Source organism: Podospora anserina, chromosome 7 (assembly GCF_000226545.1).
Source record: "Podospora anserina S mat+ genomic DNA chromosome 7, supercontig 1".
Taxonomy (NCBI): Eukaryota; Fungi; Ascomycota; class Sordariomycetes; order Sordariales; family Podosporaceae; genus Podospora; species Podospora anserina.
In genome coordinates this window covers 292,246-309,927 of record NW_001914854.1, presented here as the reverse complement: position 1 = coordinate 309,927, position 17,682 = coordinate 292,246, and the positions used below count along the sequence as shown (strand labels likewise).

The 17,682-nt window shown below is 51.5% G+C and overlaps 6 protein-coding genes across 6 annotated transcripts; 4 read left to right on the top strand and 2 right to left on the bottom strand.

Annotated features, from left to right (window-relative positions):
* Window positions 1-14: 14 nt before the first annotated feature.
* PODANS_7_4050 (uncharacterized protein) lies at window positions 15-1,227 on the bottom strand (the record flags this gene model as incomplete). Its single annotated transcript, XM_001907570.1, has 2 exons — window positions 15-794; window positions 880-1,227. Coding segments are annotated over 2 exons (1,128 nt in total), but the record flags the coding sequence as incomplete, so codon positions are not given.
* Window positions 1,228-2,076: 849 nt separating this feature from the next.
* On the top strand, window positions 2,077-3,309 carry PODANS_7_4060 (uncharacterized protein; the record flags this gene model as incomplete). The annotated part of the gene is made up of 3 exons (XM_001907569.1): window positions 2,077-2,631; window positions 2,689-2,832; window positions 2,896-3,309. The coding sequence occupies 3 exons, from the start codon at window positions 2,077-2,079 to the stop codon at window positions 3,307-3,309; spliced, it is 1,113 nt and encodes a 370-aa protein (XP_001907604.1).
* A 116-nt stretch (window positions 3,310-3,425) lies between these two features.
* On the bottom strand, window positions 3,426-4,097 carry PODANS_7_4070 (uncharacterized protein; the record flags this gene model as incomplete). Its single annotated transcript, XM_001907568.1, has 1 exon — window positions 3,426-4,097. The coding sequence occupies one exon, from the start codon at window positions 4,095-4,097 to the stop codon at window positions 3,426-3,428; it is 672 nt and encodes a 223-aa protein (XP_001907603.1).
* A 1,905-nt stretch (window positions 4,098-6,002) lies between these two features.
* Window positions 6,003-7,208, top strand: PODANS_7_4075 (uncharacterized protein; the record flags this gene model as incomplete). Its single annotated transcript, XM_001907567.1, has 1 exon — window positions 6,003-7,208. One exon carries the CDS (start codon window positions 6,003-6,005, stop codon window positions 7,206-7,208), a length of 1,206 nt encoding a protein of 401 aa, XP_001907602.1.
* Window positions 7,209-9,437: 2,229 nt separating this feature from the next.
* Window positions 9,438-10,505, top strand: PODANS_7_4080 (uncharacterized protein; the record flags this gene model as incomplete). The annotated part of the gene is made up of 1 exon (XM_001907566.1): window positions 9,438-10,505. One exon carries the CDS (start codon window positions 9,438-9,440, stop codon window positions 10,503-10,505), a length of 1,068 nt encoding a protein of 355 aa, XP_001907601.1.
* Window positions 10,506-13,543: 3,038 nt separating this feature from the next.
* PODANS_7_4090 (uncharacterized protein) lies at window positions 13,544-17,653 on the top strand (the record flags this gene model as incomplete). Its single annotated transcript, XM_001907565.1, has 4 exons — window positions 13,544-14,973; window positions 15,180-15,289; window positions 15,406-15,480; window positions 15,666-17,653. The coding sequence occupies 4 exons, from the start codon at window positions 13,544-13,546 to the stop codon at window positions 17,651-17,653; spliced, it is 3,603 nt and encodes a 1,200-aa protein (XP_001907600.1).
* Window positions 17,654-17,682: the final 29 nt, after the last annotated feature.

The following is a 17,682-nucleotide window of genomic DNA, read 5'->3' as shown; positions in this document are numbered from 1 at the left end:
GCTAGCAAAATGGTCTATCTGATCAAGGTCTGCTTCGAACGCAGACGGCCGGCAAAACGCTTCAGGAAGTTCGGCCTCCGCGAGTCCCGGCCGGAGTCAGAAGCATCAAGTTTTGCTCCCCAAGGCATTTCCTCTGCCTCTGAGACGGGAGGAGCCCCGATTTGACTTGGAGATTGAGCATGATTGGCTCTATTAGAGTCATCATCCTCCACCTCCTCGACACGGCCAAGCGTCATTGCCTCAGAAGCACCACTCTCCACAGTCACACTCCTCTGCTGGCTGTGCACCTGGCCAGTGAGGTCAGCGCCAATCATGATGTGTCTCTCCCTCACTGTTTCCGTGAAAATGGTGTAGGGCTGCCGAATTGTAGTCCTGGCGGTGCGTCCCTGAGTGTCGGATACCTCGCCACTCGGTATTTGTCCTAAAGGGACCATTCTCTCCTCCTTCCCAAGGGCTCTCTGAACAAACATCAGCAGCTCCTGCAGCGTTGGATCATCTCCCCCTGCAAAGCGGCACATATTGACATGATCAGCCTCCACTGGCATAGCCTCTTCGTTGCCACCTGCCATCATTCTAGCGCTGGTTTGGTCGACGATACACTTCTTTGTCCCAGGCCAAAACACAGTCTCATACCATGTCACAATGAGATAGCGATCTGTAAGCTCAACAAAGTCGTCGCAAAGTTTGCCTAGTCTGGGAGCAGAGGTGGTAATGGCATTGACAATGGGTGCCACGGAGCCCCTGCGGGGGGAAAGGACGGAATAACTTTCAGCGATGCGCTTCCAGTCTTGTTTCTTTGCTCCGGAGTGAGGGGTGCCAAAGAAAAACTTGACATGTCAGCAGACGGTGTGATGTATGCAAGCAAGACGTAAAACTTACCACAGCCTTTGTAGCATCGCCAATGTTGTGAAACCGGCGCTCAGCGCGGGCAAAGCACAATGCTTGTTTGATGATCAAACCTCCCAGACAGTGGGCGACAAAGATGATGGGACGATGAGGGTCAGATCTCCGGCCGGCATCAAGGTTGGAAAGAATTGATCTGGCCATGTCTCGAATATTGGCGGCAGAGTTGTTGAGGTAGATATCACCATTGTAACCATAAGACAGCACTCTGGTCTTGGGTCGAGCGTCAGGCAACAGCGCCTGGGGCCAGACCTGTTTGGTGTCCTGATGTCGCCATGTCTCGATTGGATCACCGTTGAGGCCGTGAATGAGGACAAGACTGGTACAGCGAGTTTAGCACATCTGAGATACTTACAGAGACGAGAAGAAGCAAGGCACTTACTCGAGGTCGGATGAGTCGGGTGTGTGGAGCTCTTTGATGAGCATTCTCTTGGGCTGGGCCATGGCTTCAGAGGCTTGAAATCTGCGTCGTAGTGTCGATATAGCCCGAGTTCAATGTAGAATGGCGGCTGGGTAGCGAGGGTCAGGTCACGTGTGGAGGTGTGGCCTGTGAATCGGACCGAAAGCTGTCGAAGCCATGTGTAGGCTGGAGTCGGTGGTTGTTATAAGCTCCTGCTGACCTTATCCAGCCGACAAACCAAGGTGATTTGGTGTTGACTTTTGGATCGGGTAGTCAATCAACCTTGACAACCTGTAAGACTGCAAGCAAGAAATGGAGCAAATTCCCAACCCAACGCACCCAGGTAACTTGATGCGGCAAGTCCGGCTCGAGGGAGACTAACGTATGCCCCCACTACCTTATGTTGACTTGTTCTCTTTTGTGCAATAACCAAGACAACAAAAATGGTGGAATGGCCATCAAAAGTCCTATGCCAAGCAAATACTGGATCCAGCGGTTATTGGTCGAATCAGACCCGAGGCCTGTGCCTGCTGCAACCAACACTGCCTGATACCTGCCCGACTTACAAGCTCACGCCCGCAAAGGTGGCGATGCATCTGGTGCTTCCAAGTGGTCCAGGTCAGAGGTACAGACTCTGCAAGGGACTAATCTGAGTCATTTTGACCTTGCCAACTCACTCTGTCTGTGCTAGGAGAAGCTGAAGGTTCGCTGTACCGAAGTGCAAACGGGTGCCCAACTTGATATGGAAGCAGGAAATAGGAAGGGAACCTATAATGTTAAGACGCATGATAGCCGAAACGTATAATACTATACGCGCATTCCAGAGCCCCCCAGTCAGTCAAACTAAACATCAAAAGTTGAACAAGAGACATCACCTTAGTTCACTGCCACGTCGTGATTCCCAATCATGGCCGGCGACTCCCAACAATCTGGATCTATACACCTTCTACATGCCCCCAAAGAGGGCCTCATCGAGCTTGAGTAGTTCTCACCTACCTTTGAAATGCCTATCAGTCTCAAATACGCTGACCACCTTGACCATAAGCATCATCGCTGTACATGGCCTCAACGGACATTACCTTCACACCTGGACTCACACGGACGCTCCGGCCAAGCCGGTTCGCCGTTGGAGTAGGTTACTACGGAAGGGTGCTACCAAAACCGACACAGACACAGTATGGCTGCGTGACCTTTTGCCCGAAAAGTTGCCAAACGCTCGCATCATGACCTTTGAGTATGATTCATCCATCTTTGGCAACAGGTCAGCATTCGGGATAGAAGAGAATGCCGCAAAACTTCTGGAAGAGTTGTGGAATGTGCGGGAAGACGTAGGTGACCTTGATATGCAAACGTCTTCACGCAGGCTCGCTGACATCGGAATCTAGGAAGCAGAAGGCCGCTCGATTGTCTTTATTGGGCATAGTCTTGGTGGCATTGTCATCAAACAGGCCATATCCACAGCTAATCAGAACCGACGGCGACTCTCACAACCCTGGTACGCTGACATAGCGGACTGCACCAGAGGCATAGTAAGTCATTTGAGTACCTCCCTATCGTATAAACTCCTCCCAGTCAGTGCTGACAGAAGATAGGTCTTCTTTGGAACCCCTCACCGAGGTGCTGACAAAACAAAGTGGCTCGGTCTTGTCTCACGCATTGTGCAAACAGCCACCAACCAGCCCAAGTCGAGATTCATCAATGTGCTCGAAACCCATTCACCACATCTACTTGAGTTCTCCGAGGACTTCAAGCCTTATGTCAATCAGTACGCCATTGCCAGCTTTTACGAAGAGCAACCGCATCGTCTCTTGGGCAGCCTGGTGGTGGAGAAAATGTCGGCCGTCTTGTGGCTAGCACATGAGGAGGCGGTCATGATGGGAGGTGATCATTCGAGCATGTGCAAGTTTGGGAAGAACGACAAGAGGTTTGATCTTGCCTGGCGGGCAATTCGACGAGTGTCAAAGGGGAGGCCGGATAACAATAGTGCAGTCGTGATGATGAGCTAAGGCTGTTGACACATATCCAGGAATGAGTCAGGTCTTTTGTGAAGTCACTTTGGTAAACAGACATCTTCAGTCTATCTGCTTACTATAAAACTCTTGGATATGGAAGACGGCGGACTTCAGATGTCTTTGGGTAAGCCCAGACGCGTTAGCAACTCGACAGGGCCTTGGTCTGTCCACTTCCTCATCCTGCCTTCATCCGATACCCAGACCATGCCCAAATACCCTGCAGCATTAGCATCAGCTCCGTTCATTCCAGCTTGGGTTCTCGGGATCACCAGGAGCCACTCCCGCGTAAGAATAATGTTGTGTGGAACTATCTCGGTAGCATCAACCCCATCCGGCGCGTTTGGGATATGACCTGCCTTCATCAATGCTTCTTGCGCAACAGCTGTAAACTCGAAATACCTTTCCCAGGCCTCTCTTTCTCTGGAGAGCTCATCCAAACGCCCATCAATATCATGTTTGTAGTACTTGAACGGAATGCACTTTGGTTCCTCGTACTTTGAAGCCGAGTCCGGCCACAGTCCAAACTCGGCCTCATCTGGAACTGCAAGTACTTGCATGTGCTTGTGCAACCTGCTGCACCCGCTATCGATTCCACAATTGAACATTCCCATGTACCGCCTGGCGCCAGGCTTCTTCGCTTCCCAGTCTTTGTTCAACACCGACAATACCCCCCACAAAGTACCAAAGTCGTCGAAATTCAGGCTCTCGTGCTGTCGTCGGTGTCCATTTTGCGTCAGGAGCAAGTAATGAGGCCGGGCAGCGCAAAACTTGTTGAAGATCATGTAGTGCCCGAGACCGACATCGGCATTGGAGTTGCGGACCTCAAAACCAGTGAGACTGATGTCGCTTCCAGGCAGGTATTCGGGTGTTTTTGGCCGGTGGGCTGTCGACCCATTGCTCGAGATAGAGGCTGAGGAAGCCGAGGGGGTACTGCCAGAACTGGAGACTTCGGGTTTGGAAGCGTGGCCTTTGAGGATTCGGAACTCGAACTGAAGTCAGAGTGTTAACCGTGAGTGAACAGCATGGCGTTCAGGAACAAACCTGGGAACTTACTGGAAAGCCATTGTACGTTTCTCTGATGACTTGATGGTCACCTTCGTATATGACGACACCTTCTTTCACTCGTTCATCGAATTCCTCCAGTAGCGCGTGCTCGTCGAGCTCCATATGAAAGTGTTTGGGATGCACCATTGTGGTACCGAATGCGGAGGCACTTTACATGTGTACTTGGTAGCCTTGTGATGATGGTTGAAGTCTCGAGCGGACTTGGTTTCGGCAGGTGGTTGGTTCAACGAAGTTGGCAACTCGAACCATGTCGTCAGATTTCCCAAGAAACTGCCCAAGTGGGTCAGTGGGCTTGCTGGTTCAACCAATCGCTGCTCGATTAATGCACCGGGGCGATTTCCGGCAGTCTTTTTGAACCAATCACTTTTGTAAACTTCATGTGCAAATGCTTCTGATCATTTTTCGATATCGGGCACCTTATCTCTCATTGAACCTTTCTCATTGAAGGTTATCGAACGATCATTTCAACAACATGTTGAAATAAGCTACCATGTTCGACGGGCACGAATGGCCAGTGAAGGGCCCAGGTGGTCCACCGTTCTTGGTCGAGGCAGGACACAAGTTTCAAGATGACCATGGCCCAAGTCACCAGTCTTAGTGCGGCGCAGATGTGCATCCAGATATCCACAGACATGGAACTTGGCTGTATGGACATGGGTCAGTGGTGGTGGCGGCACAGCATGTGCTTCAGCTACCCGATGGAAGCCAGTTACGAGCAAGAAAGTGCCTCGTCAGCTCCAACCAGATATTATGAGTCAGGTAGGTGGTGAAGTCTAGGTAAGAAAAAAGAAGCCTTAGATCTAGTTAATAAACGGAAAGCTTCAGGAGCCAACTTACTGAATATATAGCTGGTATTGCCACACTAGACACAAGGCTGTAAATGCTTCTTAACCGATATATATCGACAAGCAGTCATGCAGCTCTTCGATAATTGTGGGTCAAGCTACCACGATGGGATTTAGCTAAATCAGGACCTGATCCAACTCAGCAGAACGCCATGTCTTACTTCATTTTGTGTCCGTGCCGAGTACCGAGTTGGTGGTGGATAGGTGGCTGTGCCGCCATCAAACGTAATGGAATCTTCGATCTTCGGCTACCCCCGTAAGGCACGGCGCGGCGGGTCGGTCAAAGATGGGTTCTCTAACCGTATATTCAGGCTGGTCCCAGAGTCAAAATCCTACAGAAACACATATGTTGGTCAAGGTGGGGAGACTGTGACCTCCCAGAGGCCCATCAGCCCTTCTGCGATTAGCTTCTTCTCCACTATAGCTCGAACTTCATGATAGAACGGTGGCGTCGTATAGCGAAAAAGATGGGCCACCTAAACCTGGGCATGGCCACGGCTGTTAATGCTACGTTGGCGATATATTTGGGTTGAATGTGGAAGAACTATGAGATCATAGGGCGTGATAGAAAATGTATATCAACCCGACTTGTGTCACCACTCTTCCCCTTTCAATACCTCGTCAGCATCAGCTCGATCACTTCTGTCATTCTCGTCTTTCTTTCCCATCTCGCCGGTCGAGATCTTCAACTCACACTATCCATTCCTTACCTTATTTGTTATTATTTGAACAGGGTTCAATCTCAGTTTCTCTTGTCTTGCAAAATTCCTGCTGAAAATGTCCAGGCAATCCCGCACCCCTTCTCCCCCTCCCCTGATGGTCACTCATGTTGATGAGAGACTTGAAGGTACTGACCGCGTCAGCGCTGCAACTTGGACGAGGGAGATCATGTGGGATAATCCTTACCCTCCTACTGATGAGCAGCTGGAAGCATTCGGACGACAGTCATATGACTGGCTCGATAACAAGTACGGATCCAGAGCCTTTATCGGACAAAGCAGAAGAACTGGATCTCTCCTGGTTGCGACCATGTACATCCCATTTGGACTTGACGGCGGTGTTATTTACCAGAGCACCATTCCCCGAGGTGTCTTCCGACAGGAAATCTCACAGTACGGCTCCACCTACGCAGTGAACTGGTGGCATGCTGCTTCGTCCTTCGTCACAGTCACCAACCCTACCACACGCCAGCGGGAGGTCAGAAGCAACAGAGACGGGCCCCACCCCGACCACATCCACGCGGAGGATGTCCTTTACTACCTCGTCGAGCGAAACTACCGCGATAGGTTCATCCGTGGAGGAAAGTTCTACGCGCGCGATGGTCCTATCCGTATCATCGTGTATGGATTCAGACCCGGATACGACTACCGTCCTCGCGAGCAGCAGACTAGGGACCCTTACATCGGAGTCCAGGAGCTTTGCGCCCCGGGTCATCAAAAGAATGCCTGCTGTCAGGATATCTGCGCCCGCCTTGGCTGCACTTGGATCAAGCCGCGCATTCTCCGGGTAGCAACGAGCTCTACCAGCGCTGGTGGTGGCGGTGGCGGCGGTGCTGGAAGCAGCCGTGCACCACCTCCAGCCGGCGGTGATGGAAGTCGCCGCTCGGGTCCCAGCAGTGGTCGGCCTGGTGCTGGAGGAGGGGACCCTTATGGAGACAGCTCCCGCCGATCCGATTCAACACGGCCTGGACATCCTGGTGGTATGACGGAATTAACCATGAAGATGTCCGGAATGAGCGTCAAGAGTTCCAGGCGGGATGATACCACGGTACGCACGGATGGCCGTCACTCGAGCCGCAAAGAAGAGGTCCGTTCTTCTTCTCGGAGGGAGGATGTGTATCGCGATGATGGCCGTTCGAGCACCAGGCGCTCTGAAAGGGATCCCTACCGCGATGACGGAAGAAGCAGCAGGCGTACAACAGAGGCTGTCTATCGTGATGAGCGGGACCGATATGGGGAGGTTCGTCGTGTGATCAGAGGTTGAGCTAGAGGGGCTTTAGATAAATGGCATATGACGGTGTTTAGGGAGGCAAGGTAACAATCATGGCGTCAGGCGTTTTGGTTCAGGGGCAAGAAGTATGTAGCTGGTCTCATACAAATGTCGCATCCTTCTTTGCTCCGCGTGCTCCATTATGCTTGTCTCAAATTGTAAAGGTACCTTATAGCCTGAATGGAACAGTCAAAGCGTCAAGGCATTCCATTCTCTGCTCAACTTTGTCAGCAAATCCTCCTTTGAGCCCGTAAACTAGTCGATAAGAAACGAAGAGATAGGTGGCAGTCAAATAGAATCCTTCGCTCTCGCAACAACGCAAAATCTGTTACTATCTCCCACCAATCACCTCCCCCACAAGTTTCAGGAGCAAGCCATGAATCTTTTTGATCTTGACCCATGCCCCACGGTTCTAATTCTCATCACACTCCACTCTACAATCTACAGCTCTGCCAGCAGCACCGAATGCACATCGTTCAACCCAACTTGCGAAGGTCATACTACTTTCAAACAGCCGATGTCCAAAGCAACCACCTTTGCCCACTCCTTGAAAACAATCACACCATCTATCGCTCATTTTCTCCGGTCTCTAGATGCGATTTGCCTCAATCACATCTTTTTCTCATCTCCAGAAATCTTCCAAGACCCGGAGATTGTTATCAGATCCTACCAGTCCACTTCATCTATCATTTGGAACTCTCAACCTCTCATACCTGGAAAAAGTAACGAGGAAGGGCGTTTAGAAATTCACTTGATACCTTCTCCATCAAGTCTCTCAGAACAGCTGGAGATGATCAGGCTCCGAGGACATGTCGACACGATTCTAGTGGAAATGGCTGTCGAAGCTGAGAAACGTTGTCGCGAAGTCGTCTTACCCCGCTCAGCGAACGAGTGTGAAGAATACCCAAAAATGACACATGGAAGACGTGACGTAGAGCAAGACAAAGACGTCGGGGCTTGTAGTCTTCAAGGAGACTTCAGGGGATTAGCTACGGAATGTTTACGTGTGTTGGAGAGGATGGGGGGAGTGTCCGAGAAAGAAGGATGTAGGGAGAGCTAAACCTGTCATCTTGATTGCCATCCATCGCAACATGGAAAACATGAGACAGAAATTTTGGATATTTACTGTGAAGTCTTTTTGTGTGGCGCAATGAATTGCGGGTAAGGACGGTTGTTTGAAGGTGGGGTAAGTAAAAGGGGCCGAAAAAAGGGGTAGGAAAAGGGGTGGCATAACCGTGCACAAAAGGCAGGTATGAAGTTATGAGTTATGCGAAGTTGATATTCAGATGCATGTGCAATGACCCTTTTGATGTCTGAGCGGGCGTCAAAGCAGAAGGAATCTGCAAATAAGTCTGGATGACAGTAATTCCGAGCCGTCGACAAAGCGATCAGTGACACCCTGCAGACAAAAAGTTCGCTTGCCAATGTCCCGAAGCCCCCTGACTGGTTGGACGACTGGTCCATGCATGGCACCATCGATGCAGCTCGATAGAGGCTGCATGCGTTAGCTTTGCATGGCTGGCCAGCAGTCAAAGAAAGGAGGGTTTTCTGGAGAAAGATAGCTGCCGCTGTTCATGGCTAGGCACCAGGGAGACGTGGTCTAAAACACAATCAGTAGCACTTTATGTCTGTTGATTTGGATTCGGAGTATGTCTCGTCGATTGGACTACCTACCTAGGTACGTTAGGTAGGTCCCTACTATGGCCGGGGATTAACTCTACAAATGTCATCACATGCGACTCCAAGATGGCTTCAGGTGCAAGCCTCAACCCGTTGGAGAATATCTCCGAACCTGCAACATCAGCTCCACCAGGTCTCATTTTCGGTGAAAGTCTGGCCTCTCGTTCGTCCATGCAGGATACTCTAGAGCCACACCCTCACTTATGCGGCACGTCATGCAGCAGCAGCGGCCTCCGGACCCGCTTTCATTCGCCCGAAGATCCATTTTGCGAAAAGTCCAGGTCGATTTCTTCGTCAGAGATATTCGCCCAGTCTGCCTGATGGATCCGATCTGCGCAGATGGGGAGGATTACCTCATCAGTGCGGTTCGAGCCATGCGAGCTGCTTTCTCTTGTCGGTATATGTTGCTTGGCCAGCTCAGAAACCCTGCAGCTTCTTTCAGGATGCCAGCTCAGCAGTAGGGAGAGGTCGGAAAGTGATTCTGAACGCTACAGGATCTTTCGTCCGTGTGAAATGCCGAAGTAGCGATTCCAAGCCAAAGCAATGTCAAGACCACGAAGCCTTCAGCCCCCAACCAGAAGTGGAGAACCTCCGTTAATAGAGGAACCCGGATCTTCCAGGGGCTGGATTACCGACGACCAGATCAGCTATCATGGGGCCTCGTCACATGCGCCACAGCCGACTATTTCGCAAGAGCCAAGCTGGCAGTACTCCTTGCAGTCGATAATGGCGCCTCCAGTCACTTCATATGATGGGATACCATTGCCAGCGCCGAGAACGTCTAGCGAGAACGAAAGCTCCAGAGCCACTGCAGGATACAAGGACAAAAACAGAGATATAGAGGGGGAAGGGGAACTGCCCCCAGAAGATGATGTTGTTGTTCCAGAGTACTCTCACTCAGCCTACAACTACGGAACTTGGAGTGCGGCGGATGATAGAACGCTTGTACTGGCGCGGTCCCGTGGCAAGCACTGGGTGGAATTGCAACGAACCTACTTTCCGACCAAGACGGCTAATGCGTGCCGCAAACGATACGAACGGCTTATGGAGAGACGAGGCGCACTTGAACAAGACAGTCAAAGGCTAGAGCGCATTTCTCACGATTACATGGCCCTGCGTAAGCAGATTTGGACTCCGCTGGCGGATCGGGTGGGGGAGAAATGGGAGGTGGTTGAGGCGGCGTGTATGTCGGCTGGCATCCGCACCATTCAGTCCAACGCCCGCTCGCATACAAATCGATGGCGGAAAGAGAGTCGGGCATCTCAGAAAGGCCGCGAAGCTCCGTTGCTACTCCCGCGAGGCCCTCTCAACACCGGCATGCCGACGTTGCCCACGTCAGAAATGGGCTCAACAGACATGGCTGGGGACTTCGAATCACCTATCCCTCTTCAAGGGCCAGTGCACTACCAGCCTCACAGGGATGTTGGTCTTATGCCACCCCCGCCGTTTCCTCTCTCGAGCAGTGGATCGCTACCAGTAGATGGGACAACGCCCTCAATACCTTTTGCTGGGTATCTGCATGTCAAGTCTACCAGACGACCAGTTGTTTCCCGGACGAACACAGAAGGGCGTAGTACAGGAGCAGAGCTTGGTTGGAACACGAGCAACTAATTTCTATCTCGGTACACAGGCGTGATCAAAGCAAGAAAACTCATGTACAATAGCACTCCAGCACCAAGCCAATAGAAATGCATTAACACTACCATACAACAAAATGAAATTCAAACTCAGAGACAATGAACACGACATTCTAGCCAGAACAAAAAGAAAGATAAAAAAATAAAAAGAAAAGGAACCAAGGAGATCAAAGAAATTGCAAAACCACAAAAAACGCAAAAAGAACGCAACAGCAAAACTACATCAATATCCTGTCCAGAAGGCGTATCCAAAACTGTTCAACCATCTCGCGGTACCTACCTGTAAAATGGAATCAATGAGGTGTCAGTCTCACTTGACGTTCTACTCGCCTCACTTCCGCTACTGCCCGAGACTGCAAAGCTCCTTCGGGGTTACGCCGATTGGTTCGATCAAGAGACCCCGTAGCGGACCCAGAATTTCGGGCGGTCCTGCTCGTCGGTGGGCTGTCTATCTTATTGCGCTGGTTTGTGGTAGAAGCAGAAGTGGTTTAAACAGATCGCGTTGCAGCAGAGTTGCCTTTGCTGCTCCTGTCGCCAATGGATAGGGCGGGTCGAGTAGCTGATGTCTGCGGTTTGTTGGCAGATTGGACATTGTTAGTCAAGTCACGAGTTAGCGGAATGATGGATGTTGATTTCGTTGGAACCGTTACGCTTGATCCTGTTTGCGAGATACGAGAAGGGGAAATAAGGCTTTGGTTGGTTCTTTCCGGTTTTCTTTCTTGCGTGAGTCCTGCTGTTAAAGATCGACCGGCCGACACTTTGGGTGAAATATCGGATGGGGTGGCGTTGGACTTGGGTCTGCCCACCGTCTGCTCGGCTGACAGTTTGGGCGACCGCGTCTCTCGAAGGTCCAACCGCCCCATTGTCTTTTCCAGTCCAGAGGTCAGGACTGGGGTCTTTTTCGCAGAGCCACGCTCTTTGACCAGATCAAGGTATACATCATCGCCCCCTGAACGGGGAGGGAGCGCACGGCTGTAACTACCACCGGAATATCCAGAGCCATCGTACTGATATTTACTGTGGTAGTCGTGCTTCGTCTTTGAGCTGCTGGGATGTTCTTGGCCATAGCTATCATAGTCCTCATCAGTTGCCCGGCCTTTCTTTCGCGAGCTGTATCGTGAGGGTTCCTGTTCATATCGTGAGGGTTTCTGTTCATATCGTGAGGGTTCCTGTTAATATCGTGAGGGCTCCCTCTTAATACGGTTGTCCTCGTATCGCCGAATCCGGTCGTTGGAGTGGCGTGATCTGGAGCGCGGTGGTGCTGATGGTCCATCACTCCCACGTCCCCGGTATTGATCGGAGTCGGGTTCGCCCCTTGTTGCCGGAAGTGATGTATCTAATAATGAGTTCCAATCCTGGGAGCTCAGCGGTATACCAACGTCGTACTTGTTTGGGTCAATCTCGGCCCAGTCGTCAGCCGTGAGGGGAATACCAGTGTCGTACACATCGGGTCCTCTGCCAAAGCTCCTGGAACTCTGCTCGCTCCTTGGATTGCTGAGACTACTGGTCCCGCTAATAACACTTCCTGTGTCGGCCTGGGCATCCCTGCTCCTCGCCGTTACCCTCTCTCGTACCAAGAACTGTACACGCAAATCCGCCAGTACATCTTGGCAACGCGGCTGCTTGGACTGGCTCTTGGAACATGGGTTAACCTGGCGTGCTACGTTAGGGCGTTTCCCTGCAATGTTGCCTGGAGCCCATAGACGTACATCCGGAGACGCCCATCGTCGAAAGGATCACGGGTGGGGTGTGCTTTTCGCCATTCCCTTTCATGGCGAAATAAAACAGCATCTTCTGCATGATATCCACCAGGGAAAACTGGGCCCGGTCTTCCCGGTATGCTATTAGCATTCCACCAGGATGGCGCTTTACCCGGCCCAAAGTCCCTCATGCCTTCTCAGACCCGCCCTCGAGGGATCATTGACTGCCTGATGCAATACTGTCCACGCTTCTCCTGGTGGCATAAAATAGCAACTAAGGTATCTTTGCGGGTGTAGGCGCCCGGGTTCACGCGTGTTGCATTCTGTATTTCCCAGTTGATGTCGTCGTACGCCCAGCGTCCGATGTCTTCTAGATCACGCCAGCTGGGCTTTGAGTAGACGATCCAGCTTCGGTACCAAGTTGCCTCGTTCAACCCTATTCCATTCTCGGGACGTTTGAGCTCTAGGCTAGGCGGAATACTGCCAAGAAAATTCATATCGAAGCCCCTGTTGGATGTAGGTGGTTGTAAGCCGGTACCTGGTATATGGACAATGTCGAACAAGTCTGACAGAGCAAGGGGAATCAAAGGGTCGATGGTAAAGAAAGGGGATATATGAATAGTGCCACAGGGACCAATATGTTCTGAGAAGAGCTTTGCCCGCTAGGGTATGATTCGAGCATGAACCTCGCCAGCGAGGAAAATGAATAGATAGTGTAAGCTGATCAACGTCAAGGAAAATGGATATTGTACTTTAAGACTTAGCAAGAAGGCTCACATACAGAGGATCGTGGACTTTAAGTAAGTATTTCCGGGTGTAGATTTGATGTTCAAGACATCGAGTTTCGATAACGACATGCCTGATTCAAAACAGGTCGACGGGGTCTTCGCCTACCTACCTAGGTGGGTAAACACCGCATTGTCGGTCTCTTGGAGCCCGGGACCGCCGTGACCATGCGGTCGAACCTATGTACAGTGGGTGCACATGTAGTTTAAACGAAATGCCAACGCAGGCATTGGTTCAGAAGTTAGGTATCCTATGTGCGTTGTTGGTTTGCATGGATTATATCTGATAGTCAAATGCCTGTTCGTCCTTGGCCTGGGGTCGACAAGTCAAATGTACTCAGTGTAATTAATAGCCTGGATCGACCGTGAATATGTAACAACCTTCGCCGGCATTGGGCACAGTCGACTTCATAGTCGTATGCACAGTGTTAGCACTGTGGCTCCTGTCGCTGCGCTGCCTTCAAGTTTTCTCCCCAACATGCGGGCAACAATTCCAAGCTTCTTCGACATCCCCAACCAACACCATCATGTTTACCCCACACAGTCCTTTATTTCGACTTCCGATTAGCGTCCGAAATCATATCTATTACCTATGTACTCGCGCCAGCTCTCCCTATTCTACCACACTAGGATTGATTTTCCATCTCAACAGCTGTGGAGAGCCTCAAGACAATGAGGGTGAGAGGAGCATTTGGAGCTTGCTGCACACTTGCAAGTCCGTTCACGAGGAGGTGACGAGCTTGCTGTATTCCAGAAGCATGTTTGTTATCTGTTACTCCGGGCCTGGCTCTTTGAGGTCGCTACTTTCCTTGCCAACTACCGCGCTGGCCTCTTTAACTTGCCTCAAGATTGTCCTCAACCAGGCTGCATGCCATGATAAGGTTTTCGTTGGCTGCTGTCGTAAGCCCCCTCTTTCTTCTGGGTGGAATGTTAGGTCTGAGGATGCTTGCGCAAGGGACGTGTGCATGCCTCGTGCTGCGAGATACCCAGGGGATCGAGAGTGGCAGGCATCACACAATCCACCTTTGAAGAGCGATGATATTCGGTCCCAGTTGATCCTGGAAGAGTGGCAGGTTGCCGTTGCCTACTTATCCCAGGGGGTAACAGCAGGCCGTCTGGAGCTTGCTCTTGTATGCGACGTTGCTTACCAGGACTCACGTATTGCTATGGCTGTCATGACATCAATCCGCTCTCTTCCTCGCCTGAAGGATTGTCACGTTAGGTTGTCGGCAGCTCGAGAGCCAAAAGTACAACGCATGTTGGAATCCGTGGTGGCCGACCTGACTGGCAACATGCAACCTCGTTCCAACATACTCGGCAGTAGACAAACGACTGTTTGTCATGTGCTCAACCTCCCGCGCGAAATACGACTACGCATTCTCGAGTACACCGATCTTGTGACTCCTCTCAAAGAGATCAATTGGGGTGCTCGTCGCGAACGATACTGGGCCAGTGAGATGAAACCCAGATACGCAGCCATCGACCTTCAATGCCCTCCAAAGTTTCTGGATGGTTACCGTTTCGGTTGGTGTTGGGAGAGTTCAGGCCAGAGAGCTCCGATAGGATGTTTCTGCTGCCTTCATCACACCTCTGTCTCATCATCCTGCAGATGCTGGGGCCCCCCTACGGACTTGTTTCTCGTTTGCCGGAAGCTTTGCGATGAAGCTCAACACATCTTCTTTTCCCGCAACCGCTTCGTTATTTGGGACGACTTTAGCTATATTCCCGATCTAGTCGATTACCCCCATAGTAGCTTTGCAGCCTGCGACTTTTTAAAGCAAGTGGTGGTTACCGAAAAGTGCCTATCTCATCTTCGCTTTCTGGAACTCGTACTTCCGCCGTTCAGCTACCTCACATGGCCCCGAGCAAACCATTTGGCTTCACAGGACTGGACCGAGACCATGGCATGGGCATATAGCAAGTTAAATTTTCCAGCCCTGACGCTGCGGCTCTATGTGTGGGGGATCCGAACGGTTATTGGCCAGAGAGCCACGCGACTTTAACAAAGATCCAGGGCGACATGATTTTGGATGGCTATGCACGCATCATGGCACCATTTGCGTCTTGGGGCATGGATACCGGGGCCGAACCGGGAGGACTGGGAAGGTTTTATTGCCATTTCCCAGTGCCCTGGCAATTGTCAAAAGCCTATTTAAACCGGAGTTCCATGATGGATGAGGATGAGTGCGAGTTAAAGGAGCGATGGGAGCGATATGTGCTAGGTGATGAGCATTACGAGAGACAATCTCGGGAGCGAGAGGAGCCGCTGGAGAGTAACTGGCTGTACAACCAGAAGCTGGAACTGCTTTGGGCTGATGAATACTGACTGAGAATCGCCTCGCACCCTTCGTCGAAAACGGATTTGTAAATAAAACAAAAAATAATACAGCCGTTGGTTCCTGTTTGGTGACACAGTGTGGACCAGGCGATGGCCTGCTGCTAGGACCAAACAAGTTAAAATGCGGTCAGGGGTTGTTGGCGATCAAGCAAATATCATGCGGGACGCATTTGCCTCTGGCCAAAGCAACGACCGCACTGAACACCTGCATACCTACCTAGGTAAGGCACCTGGAAAACTTCTGCAAAACAGGTGAAGTCATGGTTTTCTTTCACTTTTGTCCAACATCGAAACAAACAGCCGTCTCTCAGCCATGCTGCTACGGTCTGATCGTGCGAACCCGCTGCTGCGCCTCTCGCCCAAGACACGCCGCCGCATTTACGAGTTCATGGGCGTCGCAGCTACAGAGCATGTCGCTGCAAGTCTTGTCTTCAACTTACACCGCAACCACCATATCTCCGCAACGGATAAGCCGGTAAAACGACATCTTGGATTTCATGGTCTTTTGCTATCATGCCGTACAATCTATAAAGAGGCCGCTGGTCTGCTGTACGCCGAAAACATCTTCGTCATTCACTCTTCCCCAGGCCCTTCCGACCCACTGTTGGCCCTGACAGGTACAGCTCTGGGTTCGCTGACCTGCCTCAAGGTGGTACTAAACCATACATCCTGCCATCAAGAGACTTCAGGAGGGGACAACGTTGCTGACTGCTGCCTGGCAACCGACGAGCTCCCCTCTGTCAGAAGATCCTGGTGTGAAAGGACCCACAGCAAAGCTCACCAGCCCCCTTTGCGCAGCACAGATCCGTCTGCCCTGTCTCTGCTGTTGAAGTGGGAGGCAGCAGCACGCCATCTTTCGGAGATACCACAAGATCGCCTGACGCTTTTTTTCGTCTGCGACGTTGATCATGGAGATGTTGAGGCGGGAAAGCTTGCTCTCGCGCCTCTCCTTACGCTGCCCCGTCTCAAAGGCTGCCATGTCAGACTTGGGAATAGGCCGGACTTTGAGCTGCAAAACCTGGTAGATGAAGTGGTCCAGAAGTGTCTTGGACTCGTACCTCTCCCAAGAACCCAGTGTTCAGCCGCAAGTTCTTCACAAGTTGCCTCGCACTTCCTTGACCTTCCTCGTGAGTTGAGGCTCCGGATCTTGGGTTTCACCAATCTAGTTACCCCCATCAAAGAGGTATCATGGGATGGGCAGGCCTATAGGGCGAATCGACCGACATATTCGATGCGGCACCAGGCGGGCTACAATAACGACCTGCATATTTCTTGCCGTCGTGACCATCACCACGGATGCCGGTTCAACAACTGCTGGCTTGAGTGTATCACACCCGGGAACTACCACGCCGGCTGCTTTTGTCGTTTGCAACACACTGCCGTCTCATCGCACTGTCGATGCTGGGCTCCGCCAACAGACCTCTTCCTCGTATGCCGAACTCTGTACTACGAGGCTCAGCACGTGTTCTTTTCCACCAACCGGTTCATCGTTCACGACTATGGCGACATGCTGGACCCTGACATCATACCATCTCTGCCCTGGGTGGACACCTACCCAAACACTCGGCTCACGGCTAGTAGATTTCTGAGGGATCAAGTGCCCCCCAACAGCCTCGCGTCTCTTCGCTTTCTTGAGCTTGTGTTCCCTGCCTACATGCATCACTCTTGGCCCAGCAGCCCTGACCACCCGGCCATTACAGATTGGGTCGACACGGTTAAGTATGTCAACGACAAGATCAACGGCCCAGGTCTCACCCTGAGAGTCATCACGATTAATCCCCCGGGCACCCCACCAGTTGGTCACGACAGGTTGACTGTCGATCAAGGAAGGCAGATCGAGCAGGCCTACCACAACATCTTGAGCCCTCTTGCCCGGTTTCAGGATAGCCGTCGTGGCCCTCTGCATCGATTCTACGCTCACTTGGCCTATCCTTGGGCGTACACGGAGGATACCATGACCATGATGGCAACTGATGTGCAAAAGTACTATGCCTTCATCAGATCTCAGGAAAACAGGCTCAAGGAAGCGGCGGAGAAAATGGTGCTGGGGGATGACCGGTATTACAAGAAGATGAGTTTCAGCGCTTGCAGCACTCGACTCGATCCTCTGGAAGCCCCCGAACCCCACACTGGCGATGACAGTGATGCACAATCTCCTACCATCGATTACTTTCACGAAGTATCACATGAAGTCCTGAATAAGCCTCTAGAGGTTTGGGAAAGAGAGGAGAGGGAAGGCAAAGAGCCAAGGATCAGCTACTGGCATTTCTGTCACGAGGTCATGCGTTCTTCTGGTTGATGTTGGGAGGTGCACTGAATTTTCACGAT